The 22,835-nt window shown below is 49.0% G+C and overlaps 1 protein-coding gene across 1 annotated transcript in view; it reads right to left on the bottom strand.

Annotated features, from left to right (window-relative positions):
- itga2b (integrin, alpha 2b) overlaps positions 1-18,982 on the bottom strand; it is a 136,839-nt gene extending 117,857 nt beyond the window's left edge. The window contains exons 1-2 of the mRNA XM_070864503.1: positions 18,531-18,982; positions 13,247-13,377 (exon numbers count right to left, since the gene is read on the bottom strand). Coding sequence (XP_070720604.1) covers positions 13,247-13,377; positions 18,531-18,721 — 322 coding nt within the window. The 5' untranslated portion in view covers positions 18,722-18,982. The remainder of the gene's footprint in view (positions 1-13,246; positions 13,378-18,530) is intronic.
- Between the last annotated feature and the right edge of the window lie 3,853 nt (positions 18,983-22,835).

Below are 22,835 nucleotides of genomic sequence, written 5' to 3'. Positions count from 1 at the left end.
TTCTTCATATGTCAGTCCTGCCGTCACTAATCCCCACCCAGGCCTCTGATTAAACCAGTATATGAAAAAAGCCCCCAACCAGTTTGGGTGGTGGTCTCTGCCACCTGTAAATTTCAATTGCAGGCAGTCAGATCGGTGGGTAAGTTCCACATTCCATTTTAACTGCTACCCCAGCCTGGTTTCTACCAGACAGGGGGAGTTAAAATCGGGGCCAAGGTATTGCTGGGCAAAAAAGTGTCATTGCATTCCCTGTGTCATGCAGTCAACAATAATACTGTGAGCCTTTCACTCCTGCTGTGTAGTGGGTCGCTCACAAGTGCAGGTTGTAAATGACTGCACTCTTGTGGCCGAATATGCCCCTCGCCCAATGTAGTGCCATTCATGAACGGAAAGGGAGACCATTGAACGTACAGCTGAACTGGGGACTTCTCCAACAGGGCTCTGCAAATGAATGTGCATTAGCCTGGCTGCTACCGTGATGCCTTCATCCTGCAACAGTGCCAGCTTGATTTGGATGGGCAGGTGACCCCAAGGATGGCTTTTGGGGGGCCCCGGGGAAATGGCTCGCGACGCCAGTGCATCAGGAGAGACAGGATGCGGCCACCAAGGTTATACTCTGATCCATCTTCGGTATCCCTCAAGCAGCGATTCTGTCACTCGGACCGATCGGGTGAATTGCCGCAATGTGTCCTCCCCACTAAAGCCTTGAAGATTACTGCTGCCTGCTGTGTCCTGCACAACTCTGCCCTTGAAAAGGACTGAACCGTGTTGCAGCCAGGAGAACAAAGGGAGGCAGAGGATACAAATGACGAGGCCAAGCATGAGAGACAAGGATTGCCTGCTCATTCAGCTGCAGAAGCCAGACATGATCTGATTGCCCAAATGTTCCATTGACTGCTTTTTCCTGCTAAAAGTGATGCAATCCTACCCACATATATTTAATCCCAACGCTAAACAAAGTCTTCCCTCCAACGGGCCCCACTGCACATCAGCATTCATTAATGCCAACACATTGCTCCTACACAATCTGAGCAAAACAACTTTCAGGTCACATTCCAGTATCAGGCAATGCAACTTTTATTCATCCTTAGCTGCACTGGCATGTCAGCTTGGCTCGGGGATAGCACTGTCACTTCTCAATTGTGCGTTCACGCCCCATTCCTGGATTTGAGCACCCATAATCAAAGGAATGAAGGGAACAGGCGGAGGCCATTCAGCCCCTCAAGCCTGTTCCGCCGTTCAATGAGATCATGGCTGATCCGCGACCTTAACGCCATCTACCCTGACGGGGTGCGTGTGAGCGGGGGAGGGGCAAGGGGTGCGTGTGAGCGGGGGAGGGGCAGGAGGTGCGTGTGGGCGGTGGGGAGGGTTGGGGGTGGGGGGAATGTGGGGAGAATGGGTGCATGTGGGCGGGAGGGATTAAGGGGGGCTGGGGGAGGGGTGGGGGGAATGGGTGCGTGTGGGCAGGAGGAGGGGTGGGCGTGGAGGTGGGGGGAGTGGGTGTTTGTGGACGGGGGAGAGGAGGGGGGGGCCAGGGGAGGTGTGGGGGAGTGGGTGTGTGTGGGCAAGGGGCGGGGGGAGGAGGGAGTGGATGGGGATGGGGATGGGGAAGGGGTACGTGTGGGTGGGCGGGGGGATGGATGGGGGTGGGGGGGAGAGGCTGTGGGCGGGCGGGGGGGAAGGGTGGGGGTGGGTGTGAGTGGGCGGGGGAGAGGAGGTGGCAGCCTGTGGCCCAAGGGTTGCAAGTTGGACACCACTCATCTAATACCAGTGTTTTGGCCTCACTCCGCCTACCTAAGAGTCAAGGAGATTTCCATTGTATAATTGCAGCTATTCCTGTTGGCAAGCTTTCAGCTCATCAGCAGTGTTTAAACTGTGAGTTTAAATTGAAGTGTTGATGAGCAATGTTCCCCCTAATTTTTCTTACGTGCATGGTCCCTTTAAGAAGCTGTGCAGTCCGTTCACAGTTTTGCGCATGCGCAGGTCGGGCCAAGAGCTGCGCGGTCACGCAGTCATGCAGCTTCGAGGGAACGTTGCCGATGAGCTGAATCAGTGTCAGCCATGGCTCAGTGGGCAGCACCCTCACCTCTGAGTCAGAAGGTTGTGGGTTCAAGTCCCACTCCAGAGACTTGAGCACATACATCTAGGCTGACACTCCAGTGCAGCGCTGAGGGCGTGCAGCATTGTCTGAGGAGACGTTAAACCGAGGCCCCGTCTGCCCTCTCAGGTGGACATAAAAGATCCCATGGCACTATTTCGAAGAAGAGCAGGGGAGTTATCCCTGGTTTCTTGGGCCAAAATTTAACCCTCAATCAACATGACAAAAACAGTTTATCTGGTCATCATCGCAATGCTGTTTGTGGGAGCTTGCTGTGCACAAATTGGCTGTTGCCTTTACCACATTACAGCAGTGACTACACTCCAAAAGTATTTCATTGGCTGTAAAGCGCTTTGGGACATCCAGTGGTTGTGAAAGGTGCTATATAAATGCAAGTCTTTCTTTCTGAATACTTAGCAACTACAACATTAATCAACTGTCTTACAGACGCAACAACACCCCTTCTCACAGATCCAGCTGCTGGCTGGATGTCAGTTAGCAGGAATGTGCAAGCACAGACACAGGCCCAGGAATAGACCTGCTACTCTCTTTCCCAGCTGGCTAGATTTGGTCAGGCAGTACTGGCTGCTTCATTCTCCTCCAGGGTGTCGATGTGCCACTTGCTCCATTGTCTCACTGACTGGTGTCAACCCATGCCAGATAACATTAACGGCATCTCCACCACAGCCTTTAACCAGATATTTCTTCATGCTCTCGCATCAAGGACCACTCCAGTAAGCAAATCGTCACTCCCACGAGTGTTCCCTTATACAACAACAACAACTTATATTTATATAACGCCTTTAACAGGAGTATTATGATATAAAAATTTGACACCGAGCCACATAAATAGAAATTAGTGCAGGTGACCAAAAGCTTGGTCAAAGAGGTAGGTTTTAAGGAGCATCTTGAAGGAGGAAAGACAGGTAGCGAGGCGGAGAGGTTTAGGCAGGGAGTTCCAGAGCTTGGAGCCCAGGCAACAGAAGGCACAGCCATCAATGGTTGAGTGATTATAATCAGGGATGCTCAAGAGGGCAGAATTAGAGAATTATACACACATTTTCTGGTAATTCCCAGGGCTCAAATAGAAACCCTTGCCATTGTAATTAGCTCATGAATTGATACAAACTCTCTCCCGATCTCCTAGTCTTCAGATGATGAAAGAATAAACATTGTCAGACAATACGCCTTAGATTACAAACACAGTTCCTGGGCAGGTCACATTGTCCGCATGACAGACACGAGACTCCCAAAGCAAGCGCTCTACTCGGAACTCCTTCACGGCAAACGAGCCAAAGGTGGGCAGAGGAAACGTTACAAAGACACCCTCAAAGCCTCCCTGATAAAGTGCAACATCCGCACCGACACCTGGGAGTCCCTGGCCAAAGACCGCCCTAAGTGGAGGAAGTGCATCCGGGAGGGAACTGAGCACCTCGAGTCTCATCGGCGAGAGCATGCAGAAAACAAGCGCAGGCAACGGAAGGAGCGTGTGGCAAACCAGTCCTATCCTCCCTTACCCTCAACGACTATCTGTCCCACCTGTGACAGGAACTGTGGCTCTCGTATTGCATTGTTCAGCCACATAAGGACTCATTTTAAGAGTGGAAACATGTCTTCCTCGATTCTGAGGGACTGCCTATGATGATGATGAGTTTGTCTTCCAGATAAGGGAACATCATGGACCATTGAAGAGTGTCTCAGTGTTTAGGAAAACACCCAAAAATATATGTTGAGTCTCCACTACTAGCTGATGACTGTATCAGGGCGGCATTTCCTCTTTGCAGTGAGGTGGCAGCACTACCAACACCACTATAACGCAATCTCCTGGATCAGTGCTCATCTGTAGTGTAGGGTGGGCTCCAGACTGAGTCCCTACCACCAAGGAGGAGCCCACACCCCTCTGGTACAAAATTCTGACCGAGATTGAGGCCTACGTCAATAAGACTTTGGGGTCCATTTTTAAGGGAGAAGAGGAGACCACTACTGGGCCCTTATTCTCCATTCAAATAATTCGAGGCTATCCAAGGCCTACCAGGGCCAGGTTTCTCCAGCCCCCCTGGGAGTGGCAATAAGGGGGAGAAAGAAGGCAGGAAATTCTACCAGGAATCCAAGCTCTGCTTCCCCGCTGGCATTTGCGTGTGGTGGGTGGGGAACTGGACCTGGCAGGATTGGGAAAAGGGAAATCTCATTCAGGGTAGGAATGTGGTGAATTGGCTTCACTGCCCAATCTAGTCCTTTATTCAGTTGCTAGATCGCCTCCAGTCTTATAGTTGGCATGCGTGCAGTTCACCCACACATTGGGGCCAAGTTTCGGCCTGAGTTGCTCCTGTTTTTTTGGAGCAACTGGTTTAGAATGGAGTATCTTAGAAATTTGAATTCTCGGCATTTAGTTTGCTCCAGTTCTCGTCAGTTAGAACAGTTTCACTTTGGAACAGAATTTCGTAGGCCACTTAGGCCTGTTTTCAAAGTTTAGGCAGTGAAAACTTACTCCAAACTAACTTAGAATGGAGTAAGTGAAGATTTTTGTACGTTCGAAAAAACCTTGTCTACACTTTAGAAAATCAGGCGTAGGTTACAAATTAGGCGTAGGGAATTGGGGGGGGGGGTTTAAAGGGAAGTTTACAAACATTAAACACTTCAGTTTTACAAATAAAGAGCCATCATCAATAGTAAATGATAAATACATCAATAAATCAACCAATAAATCAATCAAAAAAAATTAATAAAAAATAAAAAAAATTCAATAAATCAATAAATAAAAAATTTTCTACTGACCGACTGCAGCACCAGGAGTCCTCCAACAGCGTGCTGGGACGGCCCCCCCAGTGTGTCTCTGTCAGTGTCTCTATCTCTCTGTCTGTTTGTGTGTGTGTCTCTCATTCTCTGTCTGTCAGTGTCTGTGTTTCTGACAGCGAGGGGAGGGGGAGAAGGGGGGTGGGAGGGGGAGGGGGAGGGGGAGAAAGGAGGTGGGGGGTGGGGAAGGTGGGGGTTGGAGGGGGGAGGGGAAGAAGAGGTGTGTGGTGGGGGGGAGAAGAGGGGTGGGGGTGGGGGAGAAGGGGGTTGGGGGAAGGGGGAGAAGGGGGGTGGGGGAAGGGGGAGAAGGGGGGTGGGGGGTGGGGGAGAAGGGGGTTGGGGAGAAGGGGGGTGGGGGGGAGGGGGAGAAGAGGGGTGGGGGGAGGGGAGAAGGGGGGTGGGGGAGAAGGGGATGGGGGGTGGGGGAGAAGGGGGAGGGGGAGGAGGGGGGACAGGGGGAAGGAGGGGAAGAGGGGGCGAAGGGGGGGAGACGGGGAGAAGGGAGAGAGGATGTTGGGAGGGAAGGAGAGAGGAGAGAGGGGGAAGGAGAGAGGAGGGAGGGAGGGAGGGAAGGTGAGAGGAGGGAGGGAGAGAGGAGGGAGGGAGGAGGGAGGAAGGGAAGGAGAGAGGAGTGAGGGAGGGAAGGAAAGAGGAGGGAGGGAAGGAAGGAGAGAAGAGGGAGGGAGGGAAGGAGAGAGGATGGAGGAGGGAAGGAGAGAGGAGGAGGGAGGAGGGAGGGAGGAGGGAGAGGGGAGGGAGGAGGGAGGGAGGGAGGAGGGAGGGAGGAAGGAGAGAGGAGGGAAGGAAAGAGATGAGGGAGGGAAGGAAGGAGGGAGGGAAGGAGGGAGGAGGGAGGGAGGGAAAGAGAGAGGAGGGAGGGAGGGAAGGAGAGAGGAGGGAGGGAGGGAAGGAGAGAGAAGGGAGGGAGGGAAGGAGAGAGGAGAGGGAGGGAAGGAGAGAGGAGGGAGGGAGGGAAGGAGGGAGGGAGGGAAGGAGGGAGGGAGGGAAGGAGAGAGGAGGGATGGAGGGAAGGAGAGAGGAGGGATGGAGGGAAGGAGAGAGGAGGGAGGAAGGGAAGGAAGGAGAGAGGGAGGGAGGGAGGAAAGGAGGGATGGAGGAGGGAGTGAAGGAGAGGGAGAGAGGAGGGAAGGAGGGAGGGAGGAAGGAGAGAGAAGGAAAGGAGGGATGGAGGAGGGAGTGAAGGAGAGGGAGAGAGGAGGGAGGGAGGTAGGGGAGAGAGGAGGGAGGGAGGGGAGAGAGGAGAGAGGGAGGGGGAGAGAGGAGGGAGGGAAGGAGAGAGGGGGGGAAGGGAGAGAAGGAGGCTGAACGGTAGGTGGCGTCAGGTCTCGGGGGGGTCGCAGAGGTCCGTGGGGGGGGGGTGGGGGAAGAGTCGCGGAGGTCCGGGGGGAAGAGAGTCGCAGAGGTCGGGTCGCCGGGGGCGGGGGGGGGGAGCGGAGGTCGGGTCGCCGCTGGGGGTAGGAGCGGAGGTCGGGTCGCCGGGGGCGGGGGGGGGAGCGGAGGTCGGGTCGCCGGGGGCGGGGGAGGGGAGCGGAGGTCGGGTCGCCGCCGGGGGTAGGAGCGGATGTCGGGTCGGGTGGGAGGAGCCTTATTCACGCAACCCCAGTGAACCCATTGGGCCAGGGCTAGGGGCTGAGTGCTTTGGGCCCCTCCCACAGCTTTGGGCGCCTGGAGCTACTGCACATGCGCGCCCACTGTAGAGCGCATGTGCAGAGGTCCCGGCACTGTTTTCAGTGCAGGGACCTGCCTCCGCCCCCAACAGCTCGTGCTGCGCCGCGCCCAGCTGCAGAAGACCTGCAGGGAGCCGGAGAATAGCTAAGTTTTTTTTAGGCGCACTTTCTGGCGCGAAAAACCGGCGTCCAGGTCCGGGCTGCGCCATTTTAGGCACGGCCCGAAACTTGGGCCCATTAACTCAAACATGAAGTTCGAGACCTGGAACGTCAGGACCCTCATGGACATGGACAACTCCAACTCAAACTGCAAACAGTGCCAGTGAGCTGAGTGATTGCTGACTGTGAGATTCAATGGTACTGCAACCAGGCAGAAATCGTCTTTAACGATGGGTCGGCAAAACATCATCTGGGTGAGAAATTCGGGAGCGACCCATTTGTTGGGGCTAACTTTTAAAAGTTTAAAAAGTTAGCGCCAGGCTCTAATGTTTTAAAACTTTTCAAAGATTAAGTTTTACGCTGCAGGAAGGAGGTCTCCTGGAGCGCAAGAGGCAGCAGGCGAGGCGGTAGGTCTGCAGTACACTGGGTCAAGCAGCGCTGCCGGGTTGGAAGGCTTGTTCCCTCCCTTAAAGGCTCTGCAAAAGACGAACATACTTGCCCCCCCGACGGCAGCCGCGATCTGGCCCAAGCAGCCCGACGCACAGCAGCTGAGTGCCAGGCTGATCATGGCAGGGGGAACGCAGCCAAATTCAAAGAGAGCATTTGAAAATTATTCTTTTTTTACTTACCTCGGTCCCCTCGCCCCGAAGCATCGCCCCCAAAGCGCTCGGCCTGCCAATCATCATCATCATAGGCAGTCCCTCGAAATCGAGGAAGACTTGCTTCCACTCTAAAAGTGAGTTCTCAGGTGACTGTACAGTCCAATACATGAATTACAGTCTCTGTCACAGGTGGGACAGACAGTGGTTGGAGGAAAGGGTGGGTGGGGAGTCGGGTTTTCCGCATGCTCCTTCCGCTGCCAGCGCGTGTTTTCTGCATGCTCTTGGCAATGAGACTCGAAGAGCTGATTAGGGCAGGGAAAATAGAGTACGAGAGGAAGCTTGCAGGGAACATTAAGATGGACTGTAAAAGCTTCTATAGATATGTAAAGAGAAAAAGGTTTGTAAAGACAAACGTAGGTTCGCTGCAGTCAGAATAGGGGAAGTCATAACGGGGAACAAAGAAATGGCAGACCAATTGAACAAGTACTTTGGTTCGGTATTCACTAAGGAGGACACAAACAACCTTCCGGATATAAAAGGGGTCAGAGGATCTAGTAAGAAGGAGGAACTGAGGGAAATCCTTATTAGTCGGGAAATTGTGTTGGGGAAATTGATGGGATTGAAGGCCGATAAATCTCCAGGGCCTGATGGTCTGCATCCCAGAGTACTTAAGGAGGTGGCCTTGGAAATAGTGGATGCATTGACAGTCATTTTCCAACATTCCATGGACTCTGGATCAGTTCCTATGGAGTGGAGCCAATGTAACCTCACTTTTTAAAAAAGGAGGGAGAGAGAAAACAGGGAATTATAGACTGGTCAGCCTGACATCTGTAATGGGTAAAATGATGGAATCAATTATTAAGGATGTCATAGCAGCGCATTTGGAAAGAGGTGACATGATAGGTCCAAGTCAGCATGGATTTGTGAAAGGGAAATCATGCTTGACAAATCTTCTGGAATTTTTTGAGGATGTTTCCAGTGGAGTGGACAAGGGAGAACCAGTTGATGTGGTATATTTGGACTTTCAGAAGGCTTTCGACAATGTCCCACACAAGAGATTAATGTGCAAAGTTAAAGCACATGGGATTGGGGGTAGTGTGCTGATGGGGATTGAGAACTGGTTTGCAGAAAGGAGGCAAAGAGTAGGAGTAAATGGGTACTTTTCAGAATGGCAGGCAGTGACTAGTGGGGTACCGCAAGGTTCTGTGCTGGGGCCCCAGCTGTTTACACTGTACATTAATGATTTAGACGAGGGGATTAAATGTAGTATCTCAAAATTTGCGGATGACACTAAGTTGGATGGCAGTGTGAGCTGCGAGGAGGATGCTACGAGGCTGCAGAGTGACTTGGATAGGTTCGGTGAGTGGGCAAATGCATGGCAGATGAAGTATAATGTGGATAAATGTGAGGTTATCCACTTTGGTGGTAAAAACAGAGAGACAGACTATTATCTGAATGGTGACAGATTAGGAAAAGGGAAGGTGCAACGAGACCTGGGTGTCATGGTACATCAGTCATTGAAGGTTGGCATGCAGGTACAGCAGGCGGTTAAGAAAGCAAATGGCATGTTGGCCTTCATAGCGAGGGGATTTGAGTACAGGGGCAGGGAGGTGTTGCTACAGTTGTACAGGGCCTTGGTGAGGCCACACCTGGAGTACTGTGTACAGTTTTGGTCTCCTAACCTGAGGAAGGACATTCTTGCTATTGAGGGAGTGCAGCGAAGGTTCACCAGACTGATTCCCGGGATGGCGGGACTGACCTATCAAGAAAGATTGGATCAACTGGGCTTGTATTCACTGGAGTTCAGAAGAATGAGAGGGGACCTCATAGAAACATTTAAAATTCTGACGGGTTTAGACAGGTTAGATGCAGGAAGAATGTTCCCAATGTTGGGAAGTCCAGAACCAGGGGTCACAGTCTAAGGATAAGGGGTAAGCCATTTAGGACCGAGATGAGGAGAAACTTCTTCACCCAGAGAGTGGTGAACCTGTGGAATTCTCTACCACAGAAAGTTGTTGAGGCCAATTCACTAAATATATTCAAAAGGGAGTTAGATGAAGTCCTTACTACTAGGGGGATCAAGGGGTATGGCGAGAAAGCAGGAAGGGGGTACTGAAGTTGCATGTTCAGCCATGAGCTCATTGAATGACGGTGCAGGCTAGAAGGGCCGAATGGCCTACTCCTGCACCTATTTTCTATGTTTCTATGAGCTCAGCGCCCTTCCGGATGCTCTTCCTCCACTTCGGGCGGTCTTTGGCCAGGGATTCCCAGGTGTCGGTGGTGTTGTGTATCTGTAACGCATGCACTCCCATGTTCCACCACCAGGGAGTGCATCCACTGAAGTCCCAAGGGATCCCAGCATCCCTTGGGAGCACTGTATATAAGCCGTCCCCTAAGGCCTGTTTCTCACTCTGGAGTGTCTTAATAAAGACTGAGGTCACTGTTACTTTAACCTCCCTGTGTGCAGTCTCATCTGTGTTAGGAACACAATAGGAGGGGATGTTGCATTTTATCATGGAGGCTTTGAGGGTGTCCTTAAAATGTTTCCTCTGCCCACCTGGGGCTCGCTTGCCGTGTAGGAGTTCCTAGTAGAGCGCTTGCTTTGGGAGTCTTGTGTCAGGCATGCGAACAATGTGGCCCGCCCAATGCAGCTGGTCGAGTGCTTCAATGCTGGGGATGTTGGCCTGATCGAGGACGCTAATGTTGGTGCATCTATCCTCCATGGGGAGTTACAGGATCTTGCGGCGACAGCGTTGGTGTCTCCTGCAGCTGCCGGTGTTTTCACCCGGTAATGCCGCAGGGGGCGGAATCGAAGTTTGGGTCCGGGGCGCTACCGGGGCGATGCGCACGGCAATGATGTCACAATCTCCAGGCGAATGAGATCGGGCTGCAACGCCCTACCGCCGCCCCCCAGAGGCAATAAGGGGAGGCGCAAAGGAGGCCAATCTCTCGGCCCAGCACTTTAAAACATACCGCTGATTAAAGGCAAAGTGCCGATAAGACAAGAATCCGACACTGTGAAAGGGTGGGATTTGTTGCGAGATCTCACTCCTTCTGCCTCCTCTCCTAATCTGCTCAGGGTGCGATCTGCTCCTTTGCGAAGTGCCTTGGAACATTTCACCAAGTCGAGGTTGTCATCGGTTACTCTGAAGCAAGTTGATGGAAAAAAAGCCCCAAGACCGGCCTCGACTATATCTCGCATTCAGTGACGTTTAATTGCCAGTTCTAGAAAGAATCGCTGTTCCTGGTATTTCAGGATAAACAATGATAGCAGTTTAACTGATTCCTTCTTTAAATACACTGTATCACTGCTCGCACAGCTGCAGCAAGCCATTGGGAAAGCAAATGGTATTTTGGCCTTTATTACAAAGGGATTAGAATACAAGAGTAATGCAATGATATTGGTCCCTGGTGAGACCACATCTGCAGTACTGTGTACAGTTCTGGTCTCCTTACCTAAGGAAGGATATATTTGCCTTTGAGAGAGTGCAACAAAGGTTCACCAGACTGATTCCTGGGATGAGGGAATTGCCTTATGAGGAGAGATTGAGTAGACTAGGCCTATATTCTCTAGAGTTTAGAAGAATGAAAGGTGATCTCATTGAAACATAAAAATTGTTAAGGGGCTTGACAGGGTAGATGTAAGGAGGATTTTTCTCCTAGCTGTGGAGCCGAGAACCAGGGGTTACAGTCGCAGAATAAGGATTCAGGGCTGAGATAAGAAATTTCTTCACTCAAAGAGGTGTGAATCTTTGGAATTCTCCAGCCCAGAGAGCTGTGGATTCTCAGTTTCAAGACAGAGATCAATACATTTTTGGATACTAAGCGAATCAAGGGATATGGGATAGTGCGGGAAGGTGGAGTTGAGGTAGAAGATCAGCAATGATCTCAGTGAATGGTGGAGCAGCCTAGAAGGATTGTATGGCCTACTCCTGCACCTAATTCTTATGTTTTTATGTTCTCTGACATTCACAGTGTAAATTTAACCCCGTTGAATACAGGAAGTAAATTACATCTTTCAAAATAAATTACATTTTGCATCATTCGGCTTATGAAAACAATTACCTATATATGACAGGTAATAAGGGACCATAGATTACACCATTTAAATTTATCGCTGCCAGACAAAATATATACATTCCCACAGCTGGGATGCCAAGCAAGCAATAGACTATATTTTATATCCATCACCACCAACAAAAAAGTGTTCAACATCGCCTGCATCTGTGCACATACAGAGGCCGCACTCCAGGACATAGTCGACGTATTTACCGAGGCGTACAAAAGCATGGGACTTACGCTAAACATCCGTAAGACAAAGGTCCTCCACCATTCTGTCCTCACCACACAGCACTGCCCCCCCAGTCATCAAGATCCACGGCACGTCCCTGGACACCGTGGACCACTTCCTATATCTCGGTAGCCTCCTATCAACTGGAGCAGGCATCGACGACGAGATCGAACACCGCCTCCAGTGCGCCAGTGTAGCCTTCAGTTGCCTGAGGAAAAGAGTGTTTGAAGACCAGGCCCTCAAAACTGCCACTAAGCTCATGGTCTACAGGGCTGTAGTAATACCTACCGTCCTGTATGGCTCAGAGACATGGACCAGGTACAGCAGACACCTCAAGTTGCTGGAGAAATATCACCAAAAATGTCTCCGCAAGATCCTACAAATCCCCTAGGAGGACAGGCGCACTAACATCAGCGTCCTCATTCAGGCTAACATCCCCAGCATTGAAGCACTGACCACACTTGATGAGCTCCGTTGGGCAGGTCACATAGCCCGCATGCCAAACACGAGACTCCCAAAGCAAGTGCTCTACTCGGAACTCCTTCATGGCAAACGAGCCAAAGGTGGGCAGCGGAAATGCTACAAGGACACCCTCAAAGCTTCCCTGATAAAGTGCAACATCCCCACTGACACCTGGGAGTCCCCAAGACAGCCCTAAGTGGAGAAAGTGCATCCAAGAGGGCACTGAGCACCTCGAGTCTCAACGCTGAAAGCATGCAGAAATGAAGCGCAGACTGCAGAAAGAGCGTGCGGCGAACCAGTCCCACCCGCCCCTTCCCTCAACGACTATCTGTCCCACCTGTGACAGGGTCTGTGACTCTCGTATTGGACTGTTCATCCACCAAAGAACTCACTTCAGGAGTGGAAGCAAGTCTTCCTCGATTTCGAGGGACTGCCTATGATGGGGGGATAGTAAAGGGAGTTGTACTATGATTAGCAACACCAACAACAACGTATTTATATAGCACCTTTAACGTGCTAAATATCCCAAGACGCTTCACAGGAGTGTTATAAGACAAGAAAATTGACACCCAGCCATATAAGGAGAAATTAGGGCAGGTGACCAAAAGCTTGGTCAAAGAGGGGGGTTTTAAGGAGCGTCTTAAAGGAGGAGAGAGAGGTAGAGAGGTGGAGAGGTTTAGGGAGGGAGTTCCAGAGCCCAGGCAGCTGAAGGCACAGCCACCGATGGTTGAACGATTATAATCAGAGATGTTCAAGAGGGCAGAATTAGAGGAGCGCAGACATCCCGGGGGTTGTGGGGCTGGAGGAGATTACAAAGATAGCGAGGTGCGAGGCCATGGAGGGATTTGAAAACAAGGATGAGAATTTTGAAATCGAGGCGTCACTTAACTGGGAGCCAATGAAGGTCAGCGAGCACAGGGGTGATGGGCGAGCGGGACTTGGTGCAAGTTAGGACACGGGCAGCAAAGTTTTGGATGACCTCAAGTTTACGTAGGGTAGAAGATGGGAGGCCAGCCAGGAGTGCATTGGAATAGTCAAGTCTAGAGGTAACAAAGGCATGGGTGAGGGTGGGTCTAGTACATTGTAATATGAGAGGCCACAAATTCCACAGTTTACAGACTTAACTGAATTAGCTCTTGAACTGATATCTTACCCGTAGTATCGAATGGTATTATACTGCACAGACTTCCATTAACAGACCAGGGACAGAGAAACACTGCTCCACCCTCTGTTACATTTTCTTGGGTTGTATTTGTCTTGGGAGCACCAATAAGGACACCTGGGCTGCAAACAGACAGGAAAATATTTAACATAAGGTTTTCTATTGTCATATCTTACACATTCTCTCTACTGTTATCAACCGCTCTCAGTTATTAACTTTAATTGCGTCTTCGCTCTGGACTGAATAACCTTTCAATTTATTTTCTTTGAGAATAATAATGTTTAAATAAATTCCCTTTGCATAAATTTATCTGCAACGTTTCAGTGTTGTACTAGAAGTATCTTAAAGGGACCGTAGCCCAGATAAGCAAATTTTGAGCTGGAAAGTGCGGCCGGAGGGGTACCTCTGCAGCACGCTGCCGACCTGAGAAACATTTCCACACCGACCTCCAGGCTGCGGAATGTTCCGGTCTTGGGCCTTGTGGCTGAGGGCAGCGGAAAGGCCTACGGATCTCAGGGACGCAGGCGGTTCGGGAGCATCCCTGGGATCACATGGGCCCGGTCCTCCAATCACAAAGGAGGATTCCATTGCAGTCATTTCCGAGGGGAATCCCCTAATGACAAGCAACAGAATCCTCAAATAATTAAACAATTTACACAATTCGAATGAATATAAATGGACTGAATTTCAATTTTATTCGTAAGTCTCTTCATTACACGAAATACAATAAAAATTTAATTTTTTTGATAAATAATTTTAAATATCTTAATCCGAGCCAATATTTGCATAAACCCATTTAAAGTGTATGTGCAGCATTTTTAATGTTTAAATATTTTATTTAAGCCTTACCCTGAGGAAAGCAGGCCCGACACCTGCAGGGTGACTTCGACAGGTTAGGTGAGTGGGCAAGTGCATGGCAGATGCAGTATAATGTGGATAAATGTGAGGTTATCCACTTTGGTGGCAAAAACAGGAAGACAGAATATTATCTGAATGGTGACAGATTAGGAAAAGGGGAGGTGCAACGAGACCTGGGAGTCATGGTACATCAGTCATTGAAGTTTGGCATGCAGGTACAGCAGGCGGTGAAGAAGGCAAATGGCAAGTTGGCCTTCATAGCTAGAGGATTTGAGTATAAGAGTAGGGAGGTCTTACTGCAGTTGTACAGAGCCTTGGTGAGGCCACACCTGGAATATTGTGTTCAGTTTTGGTCTCCTAATCTGAGGAAGGACGTTCTTGCTATTGAGGGAATACAGCGAAGGTTCACCAGATTGATTCCCGGGATGGCAGGACTGACATATGAGGAGAGACTGGATCAACTGGGCTTGTATCCACTGGAGTTTAGAAGAATGAGAGGGGATCTCATAGAAACATATAAAATTCTGACGGGATTGGACAGGTTAGAGGCAGGAAGAATGTTCCCGTTGCTGGGGAGTTCCAGAACCAGGGGTCACAGTCTAAGGATAAGGGGTAAGCCATTTAGGACCGAGATGAGGAGAAACTTCTTCACTCAGAGAGTGGTTAACCTTTGGAATTCCCTCCCACAGAAAGTTGTTGAGGCCAGTTCGTTAGATATATTCAAAAGGGAGTTAGATATGGCCCTTACAGCCAAAGGTATCAAGGGGTATGAAGAGAAAGCAGGAAAGGGGTACTGAGGTGAATGATCAGCCATGATCTTATTGAATGGCAGTGCAGGCTCGAAGGGCCGAATGGCCTGCTCGTGCACCTAATTTTTATGTTTCTATGTTTCTATGTTACCAGTCGCAAGATTTTGTGGTCAATTGCCGGGCAGTTGTTGGGCAAATAGTCCAACTCAGCACCAGCGAAACTGGTTTTCTAGTTGGGTCGGATGACCTGTCAAGGCAAACCTTGACAGATTGCAAGTCCCGGATTCCGCGTGCGCAAATGGAAACTCGGAACTTGTGGGACCCTTCAGATGGATTACGATGGCATAGGCAGAGCAAACGCCATCACGGAGGTCGCAATTTCAGGGACATTAGGTAGTACTATTTCATAGTTAGAACATAAATAAGAACATAAGAAATAGGAGCAGGAGTAGGCTATACGGCCCCTCGAGCCTGCTTCACCCTTTAATACGATCATGGCTGATCTGATCACTTCTGTTCACCTGACGCTAAACAAGGTCGCTTTGGGGTCAAAGTGGCTCCAAGATGACACACCTGGTGACGTAAGTTCAGAATCGTGTCAGCCCTCCGACACAATCCGACACATGAACCAGGCAGGTGTGCAGTGCTCCAAGGCTCTGTTGGAGTTTGACGTACCGGCCTAGCTCACCAGTGGGACTTGGAAAGGTAGATTAGTTATTCAGAACTGTGATTCTTCCCACAGGTCTCCAAATAACCCTGCAACGTTGACCCCAATCGGTAGGGTTGGCCCCAGCTGGATAGAAGGCAGTAGGATTGCAAGTGCCCCGGTCCACACTAGGGGAGGCCCAAGACTTAGTTCTGCCAAACAAATGCCCAAACTCTCTGAACTGAGCTGTGCCCCAATGTGTAGTGAGTGTGCACTCTGTATCTGGCAAACAGAACCCCCCAGGAGTTTGTTCAGAGACGTTAAACACGAGGATGGGTTTCTGCATGTGTCGGAAAATTAGTTGAGGAAAACAGACTGATATTTGACACCGTTAAACATCTGTGTGCATAACCTGTTTGACAGTACTGTATTGTCCAAATTGCTAGCTCATAGCTCACAGCACTTTTATGTTGAGTGATAAGAAAGTATAGTACAGACATTACATAGGATCACAGAATGCTTACAGCACAGAAGGAGGCCATTCGGCCCATCGAGCCCATATTGGCTCTCTGCAAGAGCTCCTCAGCTAGTCCCACTCCCCCGACTTTGCCCCATAGCCCTGCAAATTTCTCTCCTTCAGGTACTTATCCAATTCCGTTTTGAAAGCCATGATTGAGTCTGCCTCCACCACCCTTTCAGGCCGTGCATTCCTGATCCTAACCATTCGCTGCGTAAAAATGATTTTCCTCATGTCGCCTTTGGTTCTTCTACCAATCATCTTAAATCTGTGTCCTCTGGTTCTCGACCCTTCTGACAATAGGAATAGTTTCTCTCTATCCACTCTGTCCAGACCCCTCATGATTTTGAACACCTCCATCAAATCTCCAAGGAGAACAACCCCAGCTTCTCCAGTCTATCCACGTAACTGAAGTCCCTCGTCCCTGGAATCATTCTCGTAAATCCTTTCTGTGCATAGGGATAGAAACATAGAAAATAGGAGCAGTAGTAGGCCATTCGGTCCTTCGAGTCTGCACCACCATTCAATATGATCATGGCTGATCCTCCATCACAACACCATATTCCTGCTTTTTCCCCATACCCCTTGATGTCTTTTGTTTCTAGAAATCTATCTATCTCCCTCTTAAATAAATTCAGTGACTTGGCCTCCACAGCCTTCTGTGGTAGAGAATTCCACAGGTTCACCACCCTCTGAGTGAAACAATTTCTCCTCATCTCGGTCCTAAATTTCCTACCCCATATCCTGAGACTGTGACCCCTTGTTCTAGACTTCTCAACCAGGGGAAACATCCAGTCTATCCAACCCAATCAGAATTTTATACGTTTCAATGAGATCCCCTCTCATTCTACTTGAATCTGAAATCGTCTTTTTCTGAACTTTTCCTCCTGCCTCAATGGGAGATGGTATCTTCACTTCTTATTGTTGCTTCCATTGTTTTCCTTCTTCAATTCATTGTCCCTATTTCATTCCTTTTTATTCTCCGTGTCTATTTTCTGTAGCTTAAAAATTCATCTCGGGCGGAGGTGTAAAACCGACGATATTGAATCGGCCGCCCTTTATACACAACGCCTGATATTCAGATCCACTACAGTCAATGCAACCGAATACTGGGCGCTGCATATAGCGCGTAGCTGATCCGATACCGCCTGTTTTACAACACCGAGACAAATTTCTAAAAGAAAGAAAGACTTGCATTAATATAGCGTCTTTCACGACCACTGGACGACCCAAAGCCCTTTACAGCCCATGAAGTACTTTTGGAGTGTAGTCACTGTTGTAATGTGGGAAACGCGGCAGCCAATTTGTGCACAGCAAGCTCCCACAAATAGCAATGTGATAATGACCAGATAATCTGTTTTAGTGATGCTGATTGAGGGATAAATATTGTCCAGGACACCTGGGATAACTCCCCTTCTCTTCTTCGAAATAGTGCCATAGGATCTTTTACGTCCACCTGAGAGAGCAGACGGGGCCTTGGTTTAACGTCTCATCCAAAAGGCGGCACCTCCAACAGAGCAGCACTCCCTCAGCACTGCACTGGGAGTGTCAGCCTCGATTTTTCTGCTCAAGTCCCTGAAGTGGGATCTGAACTCACAATGTTCTAATGCAGAGGTGAGTGTGCTACCCACTGAGCCATAGCTGATACAAGGCCTATGTTGTTTATATAATCTGTCTCCCACCATTACTATTTATCTGTGTTTCAGTCCATCTCCTCATCCATCTCCTGACTCTCGTCTTGCAATCGCTCACATCTTTGTCTCTCTGATTCATGCCTCCAGCAGTGAGTTAAGCTCGCAAGTTAATTCTTACACAGTCATTTGAGTGCAATGATCCAAAGACAAAGATATAACTCACAAATCTCCGTAATGAATATTTGAGGCCTTACTGAAACCTTTGATTTGAGACATAAAAAACAGTAAAGAGTCATAAAGTACATAAGAACATAAGAATTAAGAGCAGGAGTAGGCCATTCGGCCTCTCGAGCCTGTTCCACCATTCAGTGAGATCATGGCTGATCTTCTACCTCAACTCCACTTTCCTGCACTATACCTTGATTCCCTTAATATCCAAAAATCTATCGATCTCTGTCTTGAATATACTTAAGACTGAGCCACCACAGCCCTCGGGGGTAGAGCATTCCAAAGATTCACCACCCTCTGAGTGAAAAGGTTTCTCCATCTCCGTCCTAAATGGCCGACCTCTTATTCCGAGATTGTGACCCCTGGTTCTAGACTCCCCAGCCAGGGGAAACATCCTCCCTGTATCTACCCCGTCAAGCCCGGTAAAAATTTTCATTCTGCTGAAGTAGTCTCAGTCTTCAGAGGAAAAGCAACCACCTGCAAGGCGAGGGGTCCTCACTTGGACACTCGGGGCACTGCTAACTCCTGTGTTGTCGGACGCAAGCCCACATCCCGGGTCTTTGCGCAGCACGTTATTGCATTCTTGAACAATCAACTAAATTTGACCCGCTAAAAAGGTGAAAGTCGGAGGTTAAGTACTTACAGGCCATTATCGGGCAAGTAGAACTCAACGGAAAACCCAAAGTAGCTTCCCACGGGACCTGAGTAAACGGCCGGATGCTCCACATCAAAATTGAATCCATGAAGTTGCAACAGTAGAAAGGAAAAAAATGGCAAAATTTCAATTGAATACCGAGGGAGTGGTGCCCAAACTGCCCTGGCACCGGCCTGCATTGTTACAGGCCTTTCGTGGCCGAATCACAATGCCACTCCAAGAAAAATGAAGAAAAATGTAAGTTGACTTTGCGTGTGAGCATCAGTCAGTCGTTGCCTCAAATGCGAAAGGAAATTACGTTTGTAGCATCTCCAGCTTCTCGGGTTACTGTGGTTAAACATATCTTATCTGTGCATGCAGTGACTTGACTCTGCAGCTGAAAACTGAATGTTGTAAGTTGGAAAGATGACTGTTTTCAGCCTCTCTCTCAGGCACTTCCAGAGTGAATGAGCAAAAGTACTGAATGTATCATGGCAATAGGCCAGTAAGGATTCTGAGATACAATTAGAGGTGCAGTTATGGCATGCACTGAATAAAATAATGACATGGTGGGAGTATTGATATATTTATTCAGCGAGGGAATTAGGTGGTACTGGGTATGAATTGGAATGTCACTCCCTCATTTATTCTACCGAGGTTTGAATGTACCGGTGATGCAAACGTCACCTCTCTCTGATCACTGTCAAGGATCATAAATGATTTAACGTTGTTCCAGAGATTTGAGTTCCAGGTAGAAAATTATGCATCATTTGGTATTATCAGGCATGCTCACTCCGAGGGACAATAATGATAGCTGTTGTGAGAGGTGGAAAGTCAGATTGGTGCAACGTCATCATCATAGGCAGTCCCTCGGAATCGAGGAAGAGTTGCTTCCACTCTTAAAATGAGTCCTTAGGTGGCTGAACAGTCCAATACGAGAGCCAGTCTCTGTCACAGGTGGGACAGATAGTCGCTGAGGGAAAGGGTGGGTGGGACTGGTTTGCCACTCGCTCTTTCCACTGCCTGCGCTTGATTTCTGCATGCTCTTGGTGATGAGACTCAAGGTGCTCGGTGCCCTCTTGGATGCACTTCTTCCACTGAGGGCGGTCTTTGGCCAGGGACTTCCAGGTGTCAGCAGGGATGTTGCACTTTTTCAGGGAGGCTTTGAGGGTGTCCTTGTAACGTTTCCTCTGCCCACCTTTGACTCGTTTGCCGTGAAGGAGTTCCGAGTAGAGCGCTTGCTTTGGGAGTCTCGTGTCTGGCATGCGGACGATATGGCCTGCTCAGCGGAGTTGATCAAGTGTTGTCAGTGCTTCAATGCTGGGGATGTTGGCCTGGTCGAGGACGCTAACGTTGGTGCGTCTGTCCTCCCAGGGGATTTGTAGGATTTATGTGCAGCATAAAGGGGAAGTCGTTAACAGCGGCATTTCATAAAACCATAGGCCCAGATTTTACCGGAGCAATGGCAGCGTACGCATACGCCGCTGCACATCCTCAGAATAGCTCTGCAAGTGCTGGGTTTGCGCATGGGCAAAAGCCCGGAAATGGCAATCTGTCAAGTTTCTCCTTGACACATCGTCCACATGCGCCCCACAAACACTTTCGCTGGCGCAGAGTTGGATTATTTGCCCAACTGCTGCCCAGCGAATGCCCACAACACTCTTATACCTGGTTAAAAGCAGGTGTAGGGCCTGCATTTACCAGTGTAACGATTAAAATTAACGTTAAATTAAAAGTTTAAAAATGATTAAAACATTTAAAATTAGCTCGTGTAAATTCTTAGCTGGAATAAAGTGTTTTTATTATTTTTCAAAATATTACATTTTTATTTTAAATGCTTATTCAAAGGGACCTTTATTTAATTTTGAACATGGGGATATTTATTTTTTGTTAGAATTGTGTTTTATTTGGTGATTTCTCAAAAGCTTATGGATAAGCATATGAGGAATCCCCCTTTGTGATTGGAGGACTGGGCCCATGTGACCCCAGGGACGATTCTGAACCAGCTGCGTCCCCAGGACTCGTGGGCTTTTACACAGGCGTCCACCCGCGGGCCCAGGACCCAAAGACTCTGAAGCTCTGGAGATGCCAGGTACTTTCGTATTTTTTGGGGGGTTGGAGGTGTACTCCTGAGGTAGGCCTCCGACCACAAATACAGGGTTATCATCATAATAGGCAGTCCCTTGGAATCGAGGAAGACTTGCTTCCATTCTTAAAAATGAGTCCTTAGGTGACTGAACAGTCCAATACGAGAACCACAGTCCCTGTCACAGGTGGGACAGGTAGTCGTTGAGGGAAAGGATGGGTGGGACTGGTTTGCCACACGCTCTTTCCACTGCCTGCGCTTGATTTCTGCATGCTCTTGGTGATGAGACTCGAGGTGCTCAGCGCCCTCCCGGATGCACTTCCTCCACTTAGGGCGGTCTTTTGCCAGGGACTCCCAGGTGTCAGTGGGGATGTTGCACTTTTTCAGGGAGGCTTTGAGGGTGTCCCTGTTGTTATATATTCAACCTTTTGTAACCTGCATGACACCTGACCACCAGAGGGCCCACCTGTTGGAGTCCCAAGGGATCCCAGCATCCCTTGGGAGCACAGTATATAAGCAGGCCACCCACAAGGTACCTGCACTCTGGAGTCTTATTAAAGGAGCTAAGGTCACACTTGCTCATTGTACACAGTACTCAGTTTCATCCTTTGTTATGAGTGTACCACCTGTAACGTTTCCTCTGCCTACCTTTGGCTCGTTTGCCGTGAAGGAGTTCCGAGTAGAACGCTTGCTTTGGGATTCTCGTGTCTGGCATGAAAACTATGTGGCCTGCCCAGCAGAGCTGGTCAAGTGTGGTCAACAGGGTTATACTGAGCAGGAGGAGGCCATTCAGACCATCGTGTCTGTGCCAGTTGTTTGAAAGAGCTATCCAATTAGGCCCATTCCACTGCTCTATCTCAGTAACCCTGCAAGTTGTCCTTTTCAATATGTATCCAATTGCCTTTTGAAAGTTACTATCGAATCTGCTTCCACCATCCTTTGAGGCAGTACATTCCAGATCATAACAATTTGGCGCGTAAAGAAATTCTCCTCATCTCCCCTGTGATCCTTTTTGCCAATTATCTTAAATCTGTGTCCTCTGGTTACTGACCCTCCTGCTATTGGAAACAATTTCATCAAAATTACTCTATTAAAACTCTTCATAATTTTAACATTTATCCTTTAATTAAATTTATCCTTTACCTTCACTGCTCTAAGGAGAACAATCCTAGTTTCTCTAGTCTCTCCACATAACTGAAGTCTGTCATCCCTGGTACTATTCTTGTAAATCTTCTCCGCACCCTCTCTGAGGCCTTGACAGGCTAACGACATAGACAGGCTAAGTGAGTGGGCAAAAATTTGGCAGATGGAATATAATGTTGGAAAGTGTGAGGTCATGCACTTTGGCAGAAAAAAATCAAAGAGTAAGTTATTATTTAAATGGAGAAAGTTTGCAAAGTGCTGCAGTACAACAGGGCCTGGGGGATACTTGTGCATGAAACACAAAAGGATAGTATGCAGGTACAGCAAGTGATCAGGAAGGCCAATGGTATCTTGGCTTTTATTGCAAAGAGGATGGAGTATAAAAGCAGGGAAGTCTTGCTACAGTTATACAAGGTATTGGTGAGGCCACACCTGGAATACTGCGTGCAGTTTTGGTTTCCATATTTACGAAATGATATACTTGCTTTGGAGGCAGTTCAGAGAAGGTTCACTAGGTTGATTCCGGGGATGAGGGGGTTGACTTATGAGGAAAGGTTGAGTAGGTTGGGCTTCTACTCATTGGAATTCAAAAGAATGAGAGGTGATCTTATCGAAAAGTATAAGATTATGAGGGGGCTTGACAAGGTGGATGCAGAGAAGATGTTTCCACTGATGGAGGAGACTAGAACTAGAGGGCATGATCTTAGAATAAGGGGCCGCCCATTTAAAACAGAGATGAGGAGAAATTTCTTCTCTCTGAGGGTTGTAAATCTGTGGAATTCGCTGCCTCAGCGATCTATGGAAGCTGGGCTATTGAATAAATTTAAGACAGAAATAGTTTCTTAACGATAAGGGGTTATGGAGAGTGGGTGGGGAAGTGGAGCTGAGTCCATGATCAGATCAGCCATGATCCTATTGAATGGCGGAGCAGGCACGAGGGGCCGTATGGCCTACTCCTGTTCCTATTTCCTCTGTTCCTATGTTCCAAGTCGCTGGAGATATTTCACCAACGATGTCTCTGCAAGATCCTGCAAATCCCCTGGGAGGACAGGCGCACCAACATCAGTGACCTCGCCCAGGCTAAC

The sequence above is a fragment of the Pristiophorus japonicus genome, chromosome 21 (assembly GCF_044704955.1).
Source record: "Pristiophorus japonicus isolate sPriJap1 chromosome 21, sPriJap1.hap1, whole genome shotgun sequence".
NCBI classification, from domain to species: domain Eukaryota; kingdom Metazoa; phylum Chordata; class Chondrichthyes; family Pristiophoridae; genus Pristiophorus; species Pristiophorus japonicus.
This window is presented reverse-complemented; position numbering and strand designations above follow the sequence as displayed.